The following is a 23,186-nucleotide window of genomic DNA, read 5'->3' as shown; positions in this document are numbered from 1 at the left end:
TTAAACCTTAAAACCACAAAATTGGTTCTAATATATAATAAGATGTTAGTTTAGTACCAAATACAGAGTACTAATATAATGTTTTCAAGGTTGATACCATTAAAAAAAGTCCTAATACAATTGTATTTTTAGACAATATAGGGTCATATCAATTAATAGTATTAAAACCAAAAAATGAGTCCTTTCAAGTCATAGTAATTCTGAATAGGTTTCTATATTCGGATCCGGTTCGGATATTCAGGTCCGATTCGAGTTCTTTTTCGATTTAGGTATTTTGATCGGTTTGATTATTTGGGCCAGGATCGGATTATTGGATCCATATATTCGGGCCTGGATTCATTTTAATTCAAATTTTCGACATCCAATTAATAATTTTCATTAAAAATAATTAAAAAATAAAACATAATCATATTTTAATAAATTGTACTCATAAATTGAAAAACACCAAACACTAAAAATTCATAGATAATCCAACATATCAATACTAAAATAACATTCGACAAAGAATATAAAAACAATGAAAAGCAACGAAGAACGTCTTCAATCAACACGTATCTTTATTATTCAAAGGGTACAACCTGCAAATAAAAAATTCATATATTTTTATAAGCATAAAAGTGCATGTTATAAATAAAAATTAATATTCTGAATAGGCTTCTATATTCGGATCCGGTTCGGATATTCAGGTTCGATTCGAGTTCTTTTTCGATTTAGGTATTTTGATCGGTTTGATTATTTGGGCCAGGATCGGATTATTGGATCCATATATTCGGGCCTGGATTCATTTTAATTCAAATTTTCGACATCCAATTAATAATTTCCATTAAAAATAATTAAAAAATAAAACATAATCATATTTTAATAAATTGTACTCATAAATTGAAAAACACCAAACATTAAAAATTCATAGATAATCCAACATATCAATACTAAAATAACATTCGACAAAGAATATAAAAACAATGAAAAGCAACGAAGAACGTCTTCGATCAACACGTATCTTTATTATTCAAAGGGTACAACCTGCAAATAAAAAATTCATATATTTTTATAAGCATAAAAGTGCATGTTATAAATAAAAATTAATATTATCACAAATTTATGATAGACATACCGATATGAACGTAGAAGGCCACGCGATAGTTACGCCTGTAGCGTCTTCAACTTTCTTAATCGGATCAAATGGCCTAACCACATCAACACCTTTTTTAAGGACATGTTAAACCCTTGAACTTCAGTCTGACCCAAGATTTGAGCCCAAAGCATAAATCAACAAAAATAGGGTTAATGAATTAAAAGCAAAAAATACTATATAGAAGATACACATGATTTAAAGAAGTTCAAAACTTCAATTGGCAACAGATATCATTGATAGGTAGTTCAATTTCATAATATAACATGTCAAAACAAGTGGATTGAATATGTTGACCAGAGTCTCTTTGTTTCTTATTTAAACTGTTACTAGTATTTGGTGTGTCAAATACAATACATCTATTTAAATATTAACAATTTTTAATATAATGATATAGAAGGATCGATGGACAGAAAGACACTCTACGATAATTTTGATCAGTGCACTCTAGTATTTGACCTCATCTTTTGAGCTAATTCTCTTTTACTCGTTTAAACTGTTATCATAAAATGAATTGAACTCAATATGACAATATTTAAGGTTCAGAAAATTTACCATCAACGGTCCAACCACAGCTATAAGGAGCATTCGTAAGCATAGAAGCCGGTAATGCAGAAGCAGTGGCTATGTGTAGTGAAAACAATGATCCCACAGTAATCGAACTTATCACAACAGGTGACCTATTTCAAACAATTTTCAAATCAGAAGAAAATGGAAATTATAAAGCATACCAAATTACCAACAAATGAAGAACAGGCAATATCATCTTATATTAAATGAAAAAATTAAGATTTTAAGGTATAGGCTAACTGTAAATAAATTGTCCAATGTCATAACCCGTCCTTAACCATAAGAACGTGTTAGATAACGTATGATTTCATTGCGAGGTATTGACCTCTATATGCGACATTTTTAAAAAGGAAAACTGCATATATTATACATTACAAACCAAACCATTATTTTTGTTACAAGCTTTAGACAATAAAAAGATGATTATCGTTTAACGATAATCTTCGACTTACAAACTTTACAAATGATAATAACAACACGATTTCTAGCATATTTTACAACACACGTCCTCGGATATGCAGTTTTATTTTTGACACAAATATGAGTACGCATGATCCTGCTTAGATTCAACATAATGCAGCGGAAGCTTTAATTATCACCTGAGAATAAACATGTTTAAAAACGTCAACATAAAGTTGGTGAGATATAGGTTTAGTGCGCAGCAATATATATATATAGACCACAAGATTTCGTATATAAACATTTCAATAAAAATATTCTAAGTGGTTGAGCACTTGGTAACCATACTTAACATTTTCACGTCGCATATTCCCTTTAATATGAAATCTTACTACACCGTACCAAGTGTAGTCACAAAACGAAGTACTGTGCAACCGTTGAATACTGGTCGTCCAGTCCGATTGGGGTTGTCAGGCCCGATAGATCTATCAACAGGATTCGCGTTTACAATACCGCTGTAAATATTAGTTACCAAGCTACAGGGAAGTATGCCAGTGGTACAACTCAACGTAGAATATATTTTTCAGTTACTTGTGTCCATAATGTAAAACATAAAATACATGTATTCTCATCCCGAAATATTTAGAGTTTAAAAGTGGGACTATATACTCACTCTTGTCTTGATGATATATATATTTTGACTCGGTCTTCCGGTTGATATCACGAACCTATCCATATATAATATATCAATATGTTTTCATTTTAAAACAAACGTTATATATATATATACTTGTTATACTTTTAATATTTTGAATATTTCCTTAGTCCGTAGTTAGCATTCCGATGTTAGTAATTCAATTTTTAATGGTTCATTTTTAGATGTTTAATATACCCGCAATAAACAAAACCCCCAACGAAATAAATAAAACCCCATCGTATATGTATTGGTCGAGATTAATCTTGACCCATGGTACCGGTGTTGTCAAATGACGTGTTGCGTACATAAAGTACCGGTGTTGTCAAATGACGTGTTGCGTACAAACATGGGATCTTATGATTAATCTTCTCGTATTGTTTACGGGTGATCCTGAACCATATAAAATTGAATTATAAGTACATATATATAAAATATCATGTTATCTTAGAAATATGTGATTTATATCATTTTTTTCCAATTGATCCCGTAGTTGAAATGATCTAGGATAACCAATTTTGTTTCGGTCATAGTTTCTTCGTTACAAATCCGTTTTCGTTGATTCAAATTGCCATCTTCTTGGATCGAGTTCTTCTTTAAGACTATGAACTGTAAATACCTTGGTTTGTATTCAAAATCATACGGCATAAGTGAAACATTAGTGAAACATATGAAGTTAAACATTTTTGTTACAACAAAATCATTTAATGACCATTTTTCTAAAAATACTTATACTTTGAAAAACCAAGTTTTACCTTGTTAAATTAGTATATACATAAGTTATATTACAGGTCTTGAAGTATTTTAAAAGTTAAGTTAGAAGGATCTATTTAGTTTGCAAACAAGTTTGAAAACATTCAAACTATGTTCTTGTTGTTAAACTTTTGTACCACAAAATAAGATAGCTATATATATATGAATTGAATAAGGTTATGAACATAGATTCTACCTCAAGTTCCTTGGATAAGTTTGCTGTAAAAGAGGAGTAAGAAGCTAGAATCAAAAGGGTGATAGAAGTGGATGAAAGATTGGAAGTAAATTGGTGTTCTTGGAGGGTTTTCTTGAAGTGTTTTTGTAAGAGTTTTCTTATGGTGTTTTAGTATGGTTTTTATGGCTAGATCTTCTTGGTTATTTGCTGGATTGTTATGGAGTTTAGAGAGTAAGAAAGAGTGTGTGTTTTTGATAAGAAAATGGTAGTAAAAATGGATCAAAATGATGATACATATATACTCCTAAAAATGTGATCTTTAAGGATAACATGACAAAATTTTAGTTTGTATTTTTGTAATTAGTCTTGCAATGATTCAAAAGTAATTACCTTATACATAAGGCATGAATAAGGGCTGGTTAGGTGGTGATTTGATGTGTATATACCAATAGTAAATACGTATAGAAGCTTGGTATGATACGAGTACAAATACTCTAGGTATACGTATAGAAATTTTGTGAAAAATGGAATGAGGATTTAAATATAGCTATCTTTTGTGAATACACTTATATGATTTTATGTATTTAAGTTCTTAAAAGTGATTAAATACATTACTTATACGATATATGTATAAACATTATAAGTCTTAAGTATTTATGTCAAATAACGTTACGTATAGTTATCGTTTTGAAAACTTAAGTTAGTAGTTTCAAAATATACTTGTAACTTATTGTTATTAATATAAAATGAGGTATTAAAACATTCATTAATCATGTTAAATATGTATATATACATATATATATACACAAACGTATAATTATCATATATTGTATAGTTCGTGATATCATCGGTCAAACTAGACGGTCAAACGTTGTGTAGAACTCTTTTCGGAAATATAAATCTCATCAATTTGGATTGCTTATCATGTTGGTAAGGTTTAATCTATGTAAATATTAATCTTATAAGTATAGAATGATCGAAAAAGTGCGGGTCGTTACATTACCTCCCCGTTAAATAAATTTCGTCCCGAAATTTTAGAATTGTACCTATTTTGCGTCATCGAGAAACAAGTGTGGATACTTTTGCTTCATCTGATCCTCTCGTTCCCAAGTAAACTCGGGACCTCTTCTAGCATTCCAACGAACCTTAACAATCGGTATATTACTCTGTTTGAGCTGTTTAACTTCACGGTCCATGATTTCGATTGGTTCTTCGACGAATTGTAGTTTCTCGTCGACATGAATTTCTTCAAGAGGAATGGTGAGGTCTTCTTTTGCAAGACACTTCTTAAGGTTTGAGACGTGAAAGGTATTATGTATTCCGGCGAGTTGTTGCGGTAACTCGAGTCGATAAGCTACCGGTCCAATGCGTTCGATGATCTTGAACGGGCCTACGTACCTTGGGTTCAGTTTACCCCTTTTGCCGAACCGTATTACACCTTTCCAAGGTGACACCTTTAGCATAACCATGTCCCCGACCTGAAACTCTAATGGTTTCCTTCGGACATCGGCGTAGCTCTTTTGGCGACTACGGGCTGTTTTCAATCTCTCCTTGATTTGCACTATCTTCTCAGTCGTTTCATGTATGATCTCGGGACCAGTTAAATGTCGATCTCCTACTTCATTCCAACAGATAGGAGATCTACACTTCCTTCCGTACAATGCTTCGAATGGCGCAGCTCCAATGCTCGCATGATAACTATTATTATACGAGAATTCTGCTAACGGTAGATATTTATCCCATCCGTTTCCAAAATCGATCACACATGCCCTGAGCATGTCTTCGAGAGTCTGAATCGTTCTTTCACTCTGTCCATCGGTTTGTGGATGATATGCGGTACTCATATCCAACCGAGTTCCTAGTGCCTCCTGTAGTGATTGCCAGAATTTTGAGGTAAATCTACTATCACGATCGGATATAATGGAAATAGGTATTCCATGCCTTGAAACAACTTCCTTTATATACAATCGTAATAGTTTCTCCATTCTATCTGTTTCCTTTATAGGCAAGAAATGTGCAGACTTGGTGAGACGATCAACAATCACCCAAATGGTGTCGTATCCCCAGGCAGTCTTTGGTAACTTCGTGATGAAATCCATGGTAATACCATCCCATTTCCATTCTGGGATTTCTGGTTGTTGAAGTAACCCTGACGGCTTCTGGTGTTCTGCTTTGACTTTGGAACAAGTTAAACATTCCCCAACATATGTTGCAACGTCGGTCTTTAAGTTAGGCCACCAATAACGTGTCTTAAGATCTTGATACATCTTTCCAACTCCAGGATGTATCGAGTATCTTGTCTTATGTGCCTCGTTCAATATCAACTTCCTTAATCCACCCAACTTCGGTACCCAAATACGATTTGCAAAATATCTAATTCCGTCTTCCCGTATAACGAGTTGCTTCTCATACTTCTTCATTATTTCATTCTTTATGTTTTCTTTATTGAGTGCTTCTTGTTGAACTTCTTTGATTTGTGAGTTGAGATTCATGCGAATTTTTATATTCATTGCTCGAACTCGAATTGGTTCTCGTTCCTTTCTGCTTAAAGCATCGGCCACCACGTTCGCCTTTCCGGGATGATAACGAATTTCACAATCATAGTCGTTTATTAACTCGACCCACCTACGTTGCCTCATGTTCAATTGTTTCTGATCAAAAATATGTTGAAGGCTTTTATGATCAGTAAACACAGTGAATTTAACCCCATACAAGTAGTGTCTCCACATCTTCAATGCAAACACGACTGCTCCCAATTCTAGATCATGCGTCGTATAATTTCGCTCGTGAATCTTCAATTGTCGGGATGCAAATGCAATTACTTTCTTTCGTTGCATAAGAACACAACCAAAACCTTGTCGCGAAGCGTCACAATATATTTCAAAATCATCGTTCCCTTCAGGTAACGATAAAATAGGCGCCGTAGTTAACTTCTTCTTCAGTATTTGAAATGCGTTCTCCTGCTCCGAGGTCCATTCATATTTCTTCCCTTTCTGCGTTAATGCTGTCAACAGCTTAGCTATTCGAGAAAAATCTTGAATAAACCTTCTATAATAACCGGCTAAACCCAAAAATTGGCGTATCTGCATTGGTGTCTTAGGAGTCTCCCATTTTTCAATGGCTTCAATTTTTGCTGGATCAACCTGAATTCCTTTGCTACTAACAACGTGGCCAAGAAATTGTACTTCTTTCAACCAGAAAGCACACTTAGAAAATTTAGCATAAAGTTGTTCTTTTCTCAACAACTCCAGTATCAACCTTAAATGCTCTTCATGCTCTTGCTCACTCTTGGAATAGATAAGAATATCATCAATGAAAACGATAACAAACTTATCTAAATACGGACTACAAACTCGATTCATGAGGTCCATGAATACAGCTGGCGCATTCGTCAATCCAAACGGCATAACCAAAAATTCGTAATGACCATAACGTGTCCGAAAAGCAGTTTTCGGAATATCCTCTTCTTTGACGCGTAGTTGATGATAGCCCGATCTTAAGTCGATTTTCGAATAAACACATGATCCTTGCAATTGATCAAATAAGTCATCAATTCTCGGTAGTGGATACCGATTCTTGATAGTTAACTTATTTAATTCACGATAATCTATACACATTCGGAAAGATCCGTCTTTCTTCTTGACAAACAAAATTGGAGCTCCCCACGGTGATGTACTTGGTCGTATGAATCCACGGTCCAGTAATTCTTTTAACTGACTTTGAAGTTCTTTTAACTCGGACGGTGCAAGTCTATATGGAGCACGAGCCACTGGTGCAGCTCCTGGTACTAAATCTATTTGAAATTCTACCGATCTAAATGGAGGTAATCCCGGCAATTCTTCCGGAAAAACTTCAGGAAAATCTCTTGCCACAGGCACGTCATTGATGCACTTCTCTTCCTTTTCGACTTTATTAACATGTGCTAAAATAGCGTAACATCCCTTTTCTAAACACTTTTTGGCTTTCAAACAGCTAATGAGTTTTAGCTTTGAATCACCCTTCTCTCCGTAAATCATCACCGGCATTTTATCCTTACCAGGAATACGAATTGCCTTCTTGGCACAAACAACTTCCGCTCCTATTTTGGACATCCAGTCCATGCCGACTATTACATCAAAACCTCCTAATTCTACGGGTATTAAGTCGATTTTAAACGTTTCTCCAGCTAGATTTATTTCACAATCACGACAAATTTTATCGGCTTTAATTAGTTTACCATTAGCTAACTCAATCAAGTACTTAGCATCTAAAGGTAATGATGAACAATTCAATTTAGTGTAAAAATTTATACACACGTAGCTTCTATCGGCGCCAGTATCAAATAAAATAGATGCTGATAAGTTATTAATGGTAAACGTACCCGTAACAAGCTCCGGGTCTTCTCGTGCCTCTCTAGCATTAATAACAAACGCTCTTCCACGTGCAGGTCCGCCATTCTGATTCGGGCACTGACTCTTATAATGACCTTGTTTTCCACACCCAAAACAAGTAATGTTAGCCAAAGCAGTTCTATTTGCGTTGGTGGCAGGAGTCTTGTTGCCATTTGTAACGAGAGCCTTACAATCTTCAGCAAGATGTCCCTGTCTATTGCATTTGGTGCACAACACACTACAGTAACCAAAGTGATGTTTGTGGCAACGGTTGCATAAAGGATTTTGTCCTTTATAACCAAAGCTTAAACCACTACCTGCACCTTGCGTGTTTTCTTGTTTCTTAAAAGATTGTTGTTGGTTACCTCGATCATAATTTCCATTCCACTTTCTTTTGTTACCTGATACCTTCACATCAGTATTGGATACTTTCTTATCCATGATGACCTGATCCATTAGCTCGTTTGCCATGGTTATAGCTTCATGAATTGTCTTAGGTTTCGATGCTGTAACATTTGCCTTGACCTTTTTGGGCAAACCAGCTTTGTACATTTCAATCTTCCGTTCTTCGGTTGGAACCAATTCAGGACATAGCAAAACTAATTCCATGAATCGCTGGTTGTAGTTGGTGATTTCAGTACCAACCACCTTCAAACTTCGTAACTCATCTTCTAACTTAATAACCTCATTCCTTGGACAATACTCGGTGATTATCATTGCTTTGAATTCTTCCCATGGAGTATCATAAGCTACATCTCCTCCTACCGCCTTCACATAATTCTTCCACCATGTGAGTGCACTATCTTGTAAAGTGCACGATGCAAACTTGGTCATGTCTTTTTCATCACAACCACTGATTTTAAACACCGTCTCCATCTTTTCTATCCATCGGGTTAAACCGATCGGCCCTTCCGTTCCACTGAATGATGAAGGCTTGCAAGCTTGAAACGTCTTGTAGGAGCATCCTACACGAGGATTTGGATTAACTGCAGCAGCTCTTGCAGCCTCAACCCATAACATTCTGTCGTTCACTCGCTGGTTGATGAGTTCCTCGAGTTCTTGTTCCGTCATTCGATTCAATCGCGCCATTTCCTAATGAAAGAAAATAATTATTCACATGGAATATTATAGATGTAGTGTGTATTTATAGTACATTTATAGCTTGTTAATAATATGAACCAGGTATTATTATAAAAGCCTTTTCTTCTTATTAGCGTTTTATAATTATATCTTGGGTAGTACCTACCCGTTAATGTTCATACTTAACAGCTTAGTACAGAATCAATTACTACAATCTAAATAATACTTAACCATGGAAAATTATTGCATTTCATACTTCAATATTTTACATATGCTTATCTTACATCGAACATTAAGCAAACCACACTATTAATATTATACAAAACATTATTCGGTTCCATGGTTTGACACAGCAGCGCATCGTTTGATCTATTTTCTAGGACGTTTAGACACAAAGATTTGCTTAACGCTTATCCTAACTGTCTGCCTATATTTTGGCTGTGGGACTGAAGAACTGGATGCCGGGACAGAACGAATAGGAATAGCGGGGATAGGGGTGGTAGTGTTGAGTGGAATTGGTGCCACATCATCCTTACTAAACTCGGGATTTGAATTTTCTAATTCATTAGCCTTTCGTTTCTTTCCTAGTTCAAACTCGTCTTTTGTAATTTCCTGTATTTCTTCCTCGGGTTCACTTTCCTCCTCGGGTTCACTTTCCTCCTCGGGTTCACTTTCCGATATTTCTATAGTTGGTTCATCCGGAAATTGTGAGTCTTCCCCAAGGATATCATTTTCGTCATCGGACAGGTTAATGACTGGAACGCCATCTGAAGATTCTGATTCGGAGTCGTTGATTGTGATAACAATTTTTGAGCTCGACATCTATCACACAACAACTAACCCATTAGTACTTATATAATATTTACATATAAATTTTAACCAACAGTGATAAGCAATGGTTTTTTTTTTTTTTTAAATCAGACCCGGTCAAAGTCCAGACTTACTAATGTATCCTAACGGCTTCTCGGTTAGACACACTAATGCAAACCTGGTTCGCTAAGACCAACGCTCTGATACCACATGTCATAACCCGTCCTTAACCATAAGAACGTGTTAGATAACGTATGATTTCATTGCGAGGTATTGACCTCTATATGCGACATTTTTAAAAAGGAAAACTGCATATATTATACATTACAAACCAAACCATTATTTTTGTTACAAGCTTTAGACAATAAAAAGATGATTATCGTTTAACGATAATCTTCGACTTACAAACTTTACAAATGATAATAACAACACGATTTCTAGCATATTTTACAACACACGTCCTCGGATATGCAGTTTTATTTTTGACACAAATATGAGTACGCATGATCCTGCTTAGATTCAACATAATGCAGCGGAAGCTTTAATTATCACCTGAGAATAAACATGTTTAAAAACGTCAACATAAAGTTGGTGAGATATAGGTTTAGTGCGCAGCAATATATATATATAGACCACAAGATTTCGTATATAAACATTTCAATAAAAATATTCTAAGTGGTTGAGCACTTGGTAACCATACTTAACATTTTCACGTCGCATATTCCCTTTAATATGAAATCTTACTACACCGTACCAAGTGTAGTCACAAAACGAAGTACTGTGCAACCGTTGAATACTGGTCGTCCAGTCCGATTGGGGTTGTCAGGCCCGATAGATCTATCAACAGGATTCGCGTTTACAATACCGCTGTAAATATTAGTTACCAAGCTACAGGGAAGTATGCCAGTGGTACAACTCAACGTAGAATATATTTTTCAGTTACTTGTGTCCATAATGTAAAACATAAAATACATGTATTCTCATCCCGAAATATTTAGAGTTTAAAAGTGGGACTATATACTCACTCTTGTCTTGATGATATATATATTTTGACTCGGTCTTCCGGTTGATATCACGAACCTATCCATATATAATATATCAATATGTTTTCATTTTAAAACAAACGTTATATATATATATACTTGTTATACTTTTAATATTTTGAATATTTCCTTAGTCCGTAGTTAGCATTCCGATGTTAGTAATTCAATTTTTAATGGTTCATTTTTAGATGTTTAATATACCCGCAATAAACAAAACCCCCAACGAAATAAATAAAACCCCATCGTATATGTATTGGTCGAGATTAATCTTGACCCATGGTACCGGTGTTGTCAAATGACGTGTTGCGTACATAAAGTACCGGTGTTGTCAAATGACGTGTTGCGTACAAACATGGGATCTTATGATTAATCTTCTCGTATTGTTTACGGGTGATCCTGAACCATATAAAATTGAATTATAAGTACATATATATAAAATATCATGTTATCTTAGAAATATGTGATTTATATCATTTTTTTCCAATTGATCCCGTAGTTGAAATGATCTAGGATAACCAATTTTGTTTCGGTCATAGTTTCTTCGTTACAAATCCGTTTTCGTTGATTCAAATTGCCATCTTCTTGGATCGAGTTCTTCTTTAAGACTATGAACTGTAAATACCTTGGTTTGTATTCAAAATCATACGGCATAAGTGAAACATTAGTGAAACATATGAAGTTAAACATTTTTGTTACAACAAAATCATTTAATGACCATTTTTCTAAAAATACTTATACTTTGAAAAACCAAGTTTTACCTTGTTAAATTAGTATATACATAAGTTATATTACAGGTCTTGAAGTATTTTAAAAGTTAAGTTAGAAGGATCTATTTAGTTTGCAAACAAGTTTGAAAACATTCAAACTATGTTCTTGTTGTTAAACTTTTGTACCACAAAATAAGATAGCTATATATATATGAATTGAATAAGGTTATGAACATAGATTCTACCTCAAGTTCCTTGGATAAGTTTGCTGTAAAAGAGGAGTAAGAAGCTAGAATCAAAAGGGTGATAGAAGTGGATGAAAGATTGGAAGTAAGTTGGTGTTCTTGGAGGGTTTTCTTGAAGTGTTTTTGTAAGAGTTTTCTTATGGTGTTTTAGTATGGTTTTTATGGCTAGATCTTCTTGGTTATTTGCTGGATTGTTATGGAGTTTAGAGAGTAAGAAAGAGTGTGTGTTTTTGATAAGAAAATGGTAGTAAAAATGGATCAAAATGATGATACATATATACTCCTAAAAATGTGATCTTTAAGGATAACATGACAAAATTTTAGTTTGTATTTTTGTAATTAGTCTTGCAATGATTCAAAAGTAATTACCTTATACATAAGGCATGAATAAGGGCTGGTTAGGTGGTGATTTGATGTGTATATACCAATAGTAAATACGTATAGAAGCTTGGTATGATACGAGTACAAATACTCTAGGTATACGTATAGAAATTTTGTGAAAAATGGAATGAGGATTTAAATATAGCTATCTTTTGTGAATACACTTATATGATTTTATGTATTTAAGTTCTTAAAAGTGATTAAATACATTACTTATACGATATATGTATAAACATTATAAGTCTTAAGTATTTATGTCAAATAACGTTACGTATAGTTATCGTTTTGAAAACTTAAGTTAGTAGTTTCAAAATATACTTGTAACTTATTGTTATTAATATAAAATGAGGTATTAAAACATTCATTAATCATGTTAAATATGTATATATACATATATATATACACAAACGTATAATTATCATATATTGTATAGTTCGTGATATCATCGGTCAAACTAGACGGTCAAACGTTGTGTAGAACTCTTTTCGGAAATATAAATCTCATCAATTTGGATTGCTTATCATGTTGGTAAGGTTTAATCTATGTAAATATTAATCTTATAAGTATAGAATGATCGAAAAAGTGCGGGTCGTTACATCCAATATACAGATTACATAGCTTAATAGCTAGTTAGTTGAACCATAAATGAAAAATACATATACAAATTCCCAATGCATCAATATACAAGAATGCTACCTCCAACCATATGAATACTATTCAAAAGCCTACCATGACATCTCTGAGATAATCAATGCAATGGTTTTCGAATTTAGATATGGACTCGTATTCTAGTTACTTAGAGTATCCAAATACCATATCTACATACACAGAATTTTTAACAGTAATAATAACTCCTATTTTTCAAGTATGACTGTTAAATTCAAAGAGGTGAGAATCAGAATCAGCTATGGTACACGAATTGAGTACGTTACCACATCTAAAAAATTAACATAAGAGTGAAACGATTACCCAAACTTGAACTCGGAAAGTCGTCTGATATTGAGCTTGAATTCATCTAAGCCTTTAGCAGGCACACAGGACCATCAGAAGGTTCCAGCTCAGTATCAACGACAAAAATCCAATCAACAAGTTTAGAATATAGATTTAAATAAACCCTTGAGCATAATATCATATCAACACATAAAGAAACACTAAAGCCAAAGTCTCAGACCACTGATACACGATATGTGGAGTAGTTTATCCAAATACGCTTAAAGTTATTCAAAGTTGCAGCCGATGATCGAGCACCACCGCCAACTCTTTCCATTAAAATTTTCCACTCAAAACCCTAATAAAATAAGATAGTTACAATAATTTAAAAGGAAATTAAAAGGATCTAACACCTAATATTCAGATCTGAATAGCTAAATCATTGTATATATGCCCTAACACGTAACTACACACAGTCAAACACACAATATACGAAAAACGTTAGTGTTAAGTAATGAACGAGATATGTAATATAAGTTAATAAAATTACTCAGGTACGTATTATTAATAATATTGAGAATGAAAATCGATTTAATGAATATGTTACCTCCGATGATGGTGACGGAAAAAATGGTGATCGGAGGTTGAAACTAAACGAGTATGAATCTTGAGAAAAGAGAAAGAGTGTAAATTGATTCAAATTTGAGGATGAAAATTTGGAGACTAAAAGGCGGGTTAGGTTGAAATTGGGGAATAATTTGGGGATGAATATTTTGGAGATAAAGGCAGGACATTTTCTTATAGAATTAAAAAAAACTTTTTTTTGTATTTTTTAAATTTTATGTCAATTGTTTCAATTTATATAAAACGATTTAGGACCTCGGGTTATTAATAAAAGTTATATATATATATATATATATATATATATATATATATATATATATATATATATATATATATATATATATAGGGTGAGGATTATGGAGAATCAAAGGTAGTAGAGAACCCATAGAACTCGTACAGATTGAGTCAATCTGGTGCAGATTGACATTTTTTTTATTTTTTTATTTTTTTTTTGTAGAATGACTTTTTTTGTGCAGATTGAGTTAATCTGCGTGCAGATTGACTTTTTGCAGATAGACTTTTTTCTGTGCAGATTGATTTTTTTTGTGCAGATTGAGTCAATCTGCGTGCATATTGAGTCAATTTGCGTTTTTTTTTTTTTTGCTTTTTTTGCAAATCGATTTTTTTCTGGGCAGATTGATTTTTTTTAGATTGACTTTTTTGCAGTTTTTTTTTTGCAGATTGACTTTTTTTCTGTGCAGATTGACTGTTTTTTTTTGCAGTTTTTTTTTGTGCATATTGACTTTTTTTTTTCATAGATTGAAGCTCAATCTCCATATAGATTGAAGTAAAATCCATAAGTTCTATGGGTTCTCTACATACTCTAGTTCTCTAGGGATCCTTTCACTAGTTCTCTAGTTCTCGTGAAGAATGTTAACGTTTTTTTTCTTCTTCATGTTTTGTGAAGTAAAATTTAGCCCGATTTAAAGTTTAGGGTTTAGGGTTTGGTGTTTTGGGTAATAAACTCAAAACACCAAACCCTAAACCCTAAACTCTAAACCGTTCGTGTTAAAAACTCAATCTAAATCCTAAATCTAAACCCTAAATTTAAACCCTAAACCCTAAATATCTAAACCCTAATATCTAAACCATATAAACCCTAATATCTAAAACCTCAACATACGTTCGAAAAACAGGATAATTGTTATATATTAGTTCTTCGAGCGTTTTCCCGCCAAAATAAAAACATTTATCACAAAGTGTCTTTATTAAACGTTCATATTTTCATCCAATCTATAATGTTCTTGAAAAAAGTTTTTTCAAAAAACGAAAAAAAAAATATTTTGCTTCCCCCCGGTTGGTTACTTCCCTCTTGATTCTACCACTATATATATATATATATATATATATATATATATATATATATATATATATATATATATATATATATATATATATATATATATATATATATGGAAGCACTTTTTTGGGGGGAAGTGGGTGGAAGTAATTTTTTTTCGTTTTTTTCGATTTTTTTTTCAGGCATCAAGATCACATGAAAATATGAACATTTAAAAAAGACATTTTGTGATGAATGTTATTATTTTGGCGGTAAAACGCTCAAAGAAAAAATTAAAAACATTCAATGCATTGAATGTTTTGATTCTGAGTTTTTTTAAGGGGTTAGAAATTAGGGTTTATAAATTAGGGTTTAGCTATTAGGGTTTAGAAATTAGGGTTTTGGATTTAGAAATTAGGATTTAGGGTTTAAAAATTAGGGTTTAGATTGAATATTTTAACACGAACGGTTTAGAGTTTAGGGATTAGGGTTTAGGGTTTAGGGTTGAGGGTTTACGGAGTAAACCCGAAAACCCTAAACCCTAAACTCTAAATCGGGCTAAATTCGAAAAAAAAACACTTCACACAAGATGAAAACAAAATGATGCAAATAAACTCAGCAGCAAAACATTCAATGCATTGAAATTTCTTCGAACGTTTTCCCGTCAAAATAATGACATTCATCACAAAGTGCCTTTTTTAAATGTTCATATTTTCATCTAATCTATAATGTTCGCGAACAAAGTTTTTTCAAAAAACGAAAATACAAAAAAATAAATTTGCTTCCCCCTTCCCCCCAAAAAAGTGCTTCCCTCTTGATTATGACCCTATATATACAAAACGAAAGAAGGTTCATCAACAATGAAACCTCCTTTAAACATACAAACCAAAAAACCCTAGCACAACTAAACAAAACCTATAGAAAGCTCTCGACACTGACAATGAAGATATATGGACTTACAATACAAAAACAAAACAAAAACAAAAATGAAATTCAATATAACCGAAAATCGAAAGATTAAAAATCATATTCACCTAATGACTAAAAAACAACCGCCATTATATAATACCCTAAAATTAAACCGTTTTATTTACACTATGTTTCATAATTTTATTTTGGAGTGCAAGGAAAAGAAGTAGAAAGAAAATAAAAAACTTGTGTGTTCCCGAGTTTTAATTGGAAGGAAAGAAAAGGAAGGGGATGGATGATTTTAGCCTAATTTTTGTCTCAATCCTTTCTTCCATATTCGAAGGATCCCAAATCATCCCATTTCATTTCACTTCTTTTCATTTCATTTTTTTTCAAATAAAAACTCTGGAACAGAGCCTTAGAGATGGTACAAAGACCCTTACCCGATAAGATCGAAAACTTGAAACATGACATTTTTGGGTTGAGTTAGGGTATACAGGTTTAGGGTTGAGTATGAGGATGGTTTTAATAATTTTTCGGGTTCGGGAACGTGTTTAGATACAAACTCGTATATTCAACTCGTATACCGAACGAGATAAGAATTTCAATAATAATAAATTTAATAACAATAATAATAATAATAATAATAATAATAATAATAATAATAATAATAATAATAATAATAATAATAATAATAATAATAATAATAATAATCTATGCTAAAATGTATAATTATTCTATTGTTCGAACGTAATAAAAAAAATGGTAATTTTTTTATTTTAATGGTGAATATATCAATTCTCCTCCCCCCCCCCCCCCCCCCCAAAAAAAAGAGCCTCATCAGATCTTGGTTTACAGGCTTCTATCCTCGGCGATGGGCGACTCACCACCCAGTTGGTGGTAGCCGTCCTTTTGTCTCATGTAGTAGTGGGATGTTTCTACTGTTATGTGCTGGGTTTTGTGGTGGTTATCCGATTTTGACTCCGTTGGCGGGTGGCGGTTTATGAACCAGTTAGTGGTGACTGCCTGCTATATTAAGAGGATTTGTAGTGTTGTCAGTTGAGGTGGTGTAATGGTTTCTCTCTCTGGATGCGTGTTGTCAGTTGATAGAGTAGCTAAATCTGTTAAATAAAGAGTAAAATGACAAAAAACTTTAAGCTAAAAGTTAAATTTTATTTCTAGTACTCCGTAGCTTTTAGCTTTTAACGTTTTTTCTCTGTCTAAAAATTTTAAACTCTTTTAATCAAACATAACATTTTTAAAAAAAAAAAATAAGAGTATTTTTATTTTTATAAAAGCTAAAATCTAAATCATAAAACTTCTTAACGGCTTTACTATATCATAGACATATAAAATTTTCAGTAAATATCTAGAACTCTGTAGTAGTAGTACTAGATTTATGAGTCCGTGCGTTGCACGGGGATTCATCCGCAAATATTATTGATTTTAAACTTATATATGAAATAACGATATTATAGTAAAATTGTAAAAAGTATTTTTGTGGTCGAATTAGTAAAATATGTTTTTGTAACAACACGCATTAGTAAAACTTTGATAAATTATAGTTTACGCATAGATTGATTATACAACATAAAGTTACGAATTGATATAAACGTGACTTCTTGTTAAATAAAGGATGAGTTGTAAAGGCATGATTTGTGGATTTGTGGATTTGTAAAAGTAGCTCAAAAAATAGTATGTGAATGCATTACTATTGGCATCAATTACCTATATTACACCATGACAATGACGAAAACAATCATTAATAAAATTGCTTTGTTCTGATCAAGTCATTATATTTTCTAAACTATTTTGTGACAATGTACAACATAATTAAAAAAAAATTGTGTTATTCAAATAGGTCAGTTGTTACTACATACAATTAAACGTGAAATTTACCTTTTAGATGAACAAAGGGATTGATACGGGTCAAAGTGTCTAAATTGGTCAAAATGTCTAAATGAACAAAGAAATTGATATAGTAATTTAGCTACAACATGTGTAACTTCAACCAAAAAATTTAGAACGGATGGGTAAAAAACCGTGCAAACTTAATTGAATTTATCAAACAATTATCGTTGTGAGCTATAAATTTTGAAAGCAAATAGCTCGCGTCATCATGGATTGGCCATTACCCTTTCTTATATATAAGTTGTTACATTAGAAATAAAAACACGAAATGGTGACCTTTTAAAAAATTATGATCTTAATCAAGGCATTGACTTTAAATTACAAATCGTTGTAACAGCTCAATTCTATAAAAAAAAAATATAAAAAAAAATAAGACATAAAACTTCAAGAAACTTCATACTTATTCAAATCGTTGCTTCCAGCTTTATGCATTCCTTTGCACACTTACCCATCTTCTTTCGCATCATCTATCATTAAAAAAAAATTCAATTAATCAAACGTAAATAGTGTCACCGGAATGTATCAACTTCATTTATGCGTGTTCTAAAAAAAGTAATTAAAAAAAATGTGTCTGACCCGTCTCTTGAGAACCGAAAGACTCCGTGTGTGCATATGTGATTGTGGGAGAACACCATTTGAAGGTGGGACGCCGATTAAACCACACATTTAAGTCTGAAGTAACAAAGGTTGATTTTTGGGATACAAAATTAGCAAAAAACATAAACTAATAATACAACTATTTGTGAAGGAATGTAAATTTTAGAAATGTACCATGAGCCTATTCAAAAACACATCGTAATGATATGCAGACGGATTTTTAAGATTGAATTCTTTCTGTTGGGCCATTTGTGCAGCTACACTATGATCGAAAAAGTACAAGGCTGGTACTATGGCACTAAAAACGTGAAGTGCTAGAACCTCTATCCTGTAGTCAGATTACAGTTCCATTTTCTATATACTATATTCTCCAGTTAGTCCCACACACTGATACCGACATCACTCGGTAGTCTAATGTCACCGAGTCTTCTCCTCGTCTGTATCACCTGAAAGCAATACTCACAAGTTAGTTATAATATTATGATCATCAAAATAAAAATGGGCAGCATAACGGCTAAAAAAAATCAACAATTGGTAAAATTTTACACTGCCAAAGACACTCGGTCGATGGTATCTCACAGACACACTCGGCCGATGGTCGAGTCAGTCGGTCGATGGTCGAGTCAGTCGGCCGACTGTGTTTATCTGCAGAAGCTGAAGAACAAAGTGACGGGTTTCACCCAAAATCGACCAATTCTTGCTCTAGAGCTCGATTACGACCTCAAAATTGACCAAATCAAAGACACTAACCATGTAGAAACATAAACCCACAAGATTTGGACTCAAACAACATCAAATCTAACAACTTTGACCCAAATTACACACTTTGTAAAAACTTACACAAAAACTCCATTTTCTTGAAGATTAAAGCATGAAAACTTGTGATTCTTACCTTGATAGAATCAGTAGACAACAAAGAACACGATTCTAAGATCAATTTGAGCCCAAGAACAAGTTTTGATGATTAGGGTTTGGTGAGATGGAGATGAACGTACGGGAGTAATATTTGGGGAAGAATCTAGAAAAATGAAGATAATTCTCCCCACCTACACACTTAAGGGTTAAAAACCCATACATCACAACACACGGGTATTTATCAGTTATCTGAATTCTTTCGTATCTCATTTGGTGACCCAAACGAAGTCCAAATTAAATAAACAAACCTGTTCTGTGACCCTTGTCACAAACTGGTCCTAACCGCATCATTATTTTATAATAAATATAATATAAAAATAAAAGCATATAATAACACCACACAACCTGAGGGCAAAATAGTAATCTAACAGTTAGGCCCGCTTCGAGGGTGTTACACAACATTATCTGCTTTGTACAACACATTAATGCACCTTAACGATAACTTGTTGTTAAAAAAATCGTTAATAATATTTTTAATTATTAGTTAATAATAAAATGTAAAGTGTGCATACCATCCAACCCATGCTAGAAACAACAGTAGGTTCAGCAACTCCTAATATTAAAAGAGGCTGCCAACCGAAAATCGCATGTATAATTCCACAAATCGCAGTAGAAGTTAGCGTTTCAACCGAACTTAAAGTTCCATCTACCCTCCAACAAACAAATAATAATAATAATTAAAATCTAGATAACCACAAATTTGAATCCGAATCAAAACCAAACCACACAATGGAAGATCATATTAAATAAAGCAAGAAACTTTTTTAAAATACATATTAAATGAAAATGAAAAAGATAATGATAGAGTTGTTACTACCTGTATCCCTATTCAGCTGCTCACCAAATGCAATTACTGGCAGAGCAGAAGCAAAGAAGATATATGTTGTTGGAGCCAACATCCTTAAACATTATAAAATTAAAAAGAAATATTAGCACAAGATCTGAAATAAACACTCAAATTAGTATACTATACACTTGTGCACAATGTAACTTAATATAAGTAAGTACCTAGCTCCAGAACATATGACATAACAAAGAAACTCACCTTAATGAAGAGAAGATCGCTAAATCGCCGTTCTTCATCATCATTGTTGGACAGTTCCATTATCAAACCCCAGAATTATTTATATGGTGCCCCCAAAAAGCTTTACTGTCTTGACAAAATCTTCACATCTCTACCTTGTAGCTACATCACAACTCTTGAAAGAAACACGCAAAACAGAAATTAAAATTTCTGATTATTTGAAGACTACAAATAACAAATTCTCGTGTGCCAACAGATTAAGTGATCACTTAAATCATACGTAAACAACTAACAAATTGAACCCTACGCTCAATGCCCAATTATAAGTAGGGTTCAAAATCTGACCACTTTAATACACATGTAACAGGTCAGTCACCCATACTAAGAACCATGAAAAGTGTGTGCACTCCATTTGCTTTACCCGGTCAGGGGCACCCTTACTGACTCGGTGCATTTCATTTCACCATCAATATACATCAATTCAAAATACTATATTATTAAAATATTATAACATGTTAACTAATTAACGACTGATTCTGAGAAATTACAGGGCTTTTATTCCAAAATATCAATTTCAACAAAAATACAATGTAATTATATAAATAGTATTAAAATAATATAAAAATACCTTGTATTTGGAATATGATAAATCGAAGCATAATATATCGTTGAATATACTGTAAATGATAATAGCAATACCGAAATGTGTATCAAATTTATATCTGAAAAAAACAAAAATTATAGTTACTAAATACGAACGAAAAAGTTTAAAAAAAAAAAGTTTTTTTTATACACATAAATCAGTCGCTTCAGAACAGTTTTCGGGTCCCACACACGTAAACTTAATATGTTAGATCGTGACCATTGAAAAGTAGACTCTTCCACCTTTTTACAGACAACTTATTTGTCAAAAACAGAATTATGGTTTAAAAGTTATGATGTATCGAAAACATCCCGACTAATGAATTTTTATAATTTATTATTGTTGTTGCTGTACAACAGCAACTCAGCAGAAGTCTCCTCTGTTTTGACGTCCGTTTAAAACGTATCTACACTCGACAATACCAAACATATCATACACCGTTTTAAAACTTGTTGCGAATACTTTACGTTCAATCATTAGTTTTTATCCAAACTTATCAAAATAGGTCCGATAGTCATTGTTTTAAGACTTTTACCCAAAATGAAACCAAAATTAGTTAACGACCCAAACTTCTATCCATTGTACCCGAGTGACCCAAAATTATTTCAAGGCTCTAAAATGACATTCTAAACTTGTTAGAAACTTCAAAATATCAAGAAATAATAGAAACGGGTCAAAATGGAAGCTTTTAACCCAAATGGGTCATAATTTACACTGTAACCAAATTGTGATAAAGTTAAAAATATGTGAGACTAACCGATTGTGGTGGCGTCTGTAGCTACAGATGCAACATGAAGGAGGTATGTATTGATTTGCTGAAATGCATCAACCCTAACTGCAAAAGGGTTAACTGATAACGTAGTACTATTCAAAATTTATAAAATTCAAGAAAATCACATACCAACATCGACGGTTATAAAGCTTCAGACTTGATATTGTCTTACAAAAGGAGCAACTAACTTCCCACTTTCTCCAGAAAAATCATCAAACGGGTATAGAAATAGACCTTTTTGCGCAGTCGAACGGAAACCTGAAATAGAAGATCAACATAATTGAAGGTTTATACATTTAATCAAAGAGTTGGTATGCCAAAAAATTTAATCAGTCAGGTAATAGATCATTATTCCTCAAACATACCCTTTTAAAAATCAAAGTAAAACAACAAATGCTCAAATTAATAGTATGAAACCTCACAAATCAGTTTATAATTGTTGGTTTAAAACCATTATGGAAATGACATATTAGCAACTTGACCGGGGTGTTTTTTATTGATTCAATTTCCATATGAACCTGTTTTTGCCCCGTTAACGAACCATGTTAACCAACATGCTTAAACTACCCAGCTTACCACCCGTAAATAAAGATAGACTGATATTTCTGGACCTGATATTGAGTTGCTACAATGAGGAAATATGAGAAGAGTAACTTCACCTAATAGATATGGCTTGGTGGTACCTCAAAATGAATCTTTAAGAGGGGTGTAACTATCATGCTTGAGATTTATCCGTATACACTTCGTCCATATACGTTTACAACATTTCCCGCATCTTTAGAGACCTGTTTATTTATATATGAGTATAGCACGAGTCATTATAAAGTAGGAAAAACGATTGAGTTTAGGAATACAAAAAATAGTGTAGAGGACTGAAACAAATAAGCTCAGTGTATTACTCCGTAGTACCATAGTCACACAAAGGAATGTGAAAAGTATAACCAAACTATGCTGTTGACATGGGAATTGCATATAGAATTTTCAGAAGAAGATTCATGTAACATATAAATAATCCAATCAGCCAATATGTTAAGCAACACAGACATCTTGAAACAACGGCAAGCTAACAGTCCCGGAGAGTCGATTCTGTCACTTTTACCAAGATGAAATCATATATCTAATGTTATTGTAATATATTAATAATCTAAGTTTAATGTTCACATATAAAGTCAGTGAAATCAAACAAAATACTAAACATCACTATTCAGTAATTCAACCAGACC

General features: G+C 32.9%; 1 protein-coding gene across 9 annotated transcripts; it reads right to left on the bottom strand.

The window, feature by feature from the left end:
* Nucleotides 1–826: 826 nt before the first annotated feature.
* LOC139845643 (boron transporter 4-like) lies at nt 827–22,157 on the bottom strand. 9 transcript variants are annotated; one of them, XM_071835906.1, is made up of 8 exons: nt 21,949–22,157; nt 20,571–20,723; nt 20,342–20,421; nt 20,037–20,170; nt 13,329–13,380; nt 1,688–1,812; nt 1,115–1,239; nt 829–1,023 (listed from the first exon to the last, which is right to left on the bottom strand). In XM_071835906.1, the coding sequence occupies exons 2-5, from the start codon at nt 20,627–20,629 to the stop codon at nt 13,375–13,377; spliced, it is 279 nt and encodes a 92-aa protein (XP_071692007.1). In that variant the 5' UTR covers nt 20,630–20,723; nt 21,949–22,157; the 3' UTR covers nt 829–1,023; nt 1,115–1,239; nt 1,688–1,812; nt 13,329–13,374. The 9 variants fall into 9 exon arrangements, 4 of the variants coding, with proteins under 4 accessions (XP_071692008.1, XP_071692007.1, XP_071692010.1 ...); XM_071835907.1 differs by lacking the exon at nt 21,949–22,157 and having other exon boundaries at nt 827–1,023; nt 1,115–1,187; nt 20,571–21,001; XM_071835909.1 differs by lacking the exon at nt 21,949–22,157 and having other exon boundaries at nt 830–1,023; nt 20,342–20,424; nt 20,570–21,001.
* Nucleotides 22,158–23,186: the final 1,029 nt, after the last annotated feature.

The sequence above is a fragment of the Rutidosis leptorrhynchoides genome, chromosome 4 (genome assembly GCF_046630445.1).
Source record: "Rutidosis leptorrhynchoides isolate AG116_Rl617_1_P2 chromosome 4, CSIRO_AGI_Rlap_v1, whole genome shotgun sequence".
Lineage (NCBI taxonomy): Eukaryota > Viridiplantae > Streptophyta > Magnoliopsida > Asterales > Asteraceae > Rutidosis > Rutidosis leptorrhynchoides.
Note: the sequence above shows the minus strand (reverse complement) of the source record. Positions and strands in the feature narration are given on the sequence as shown.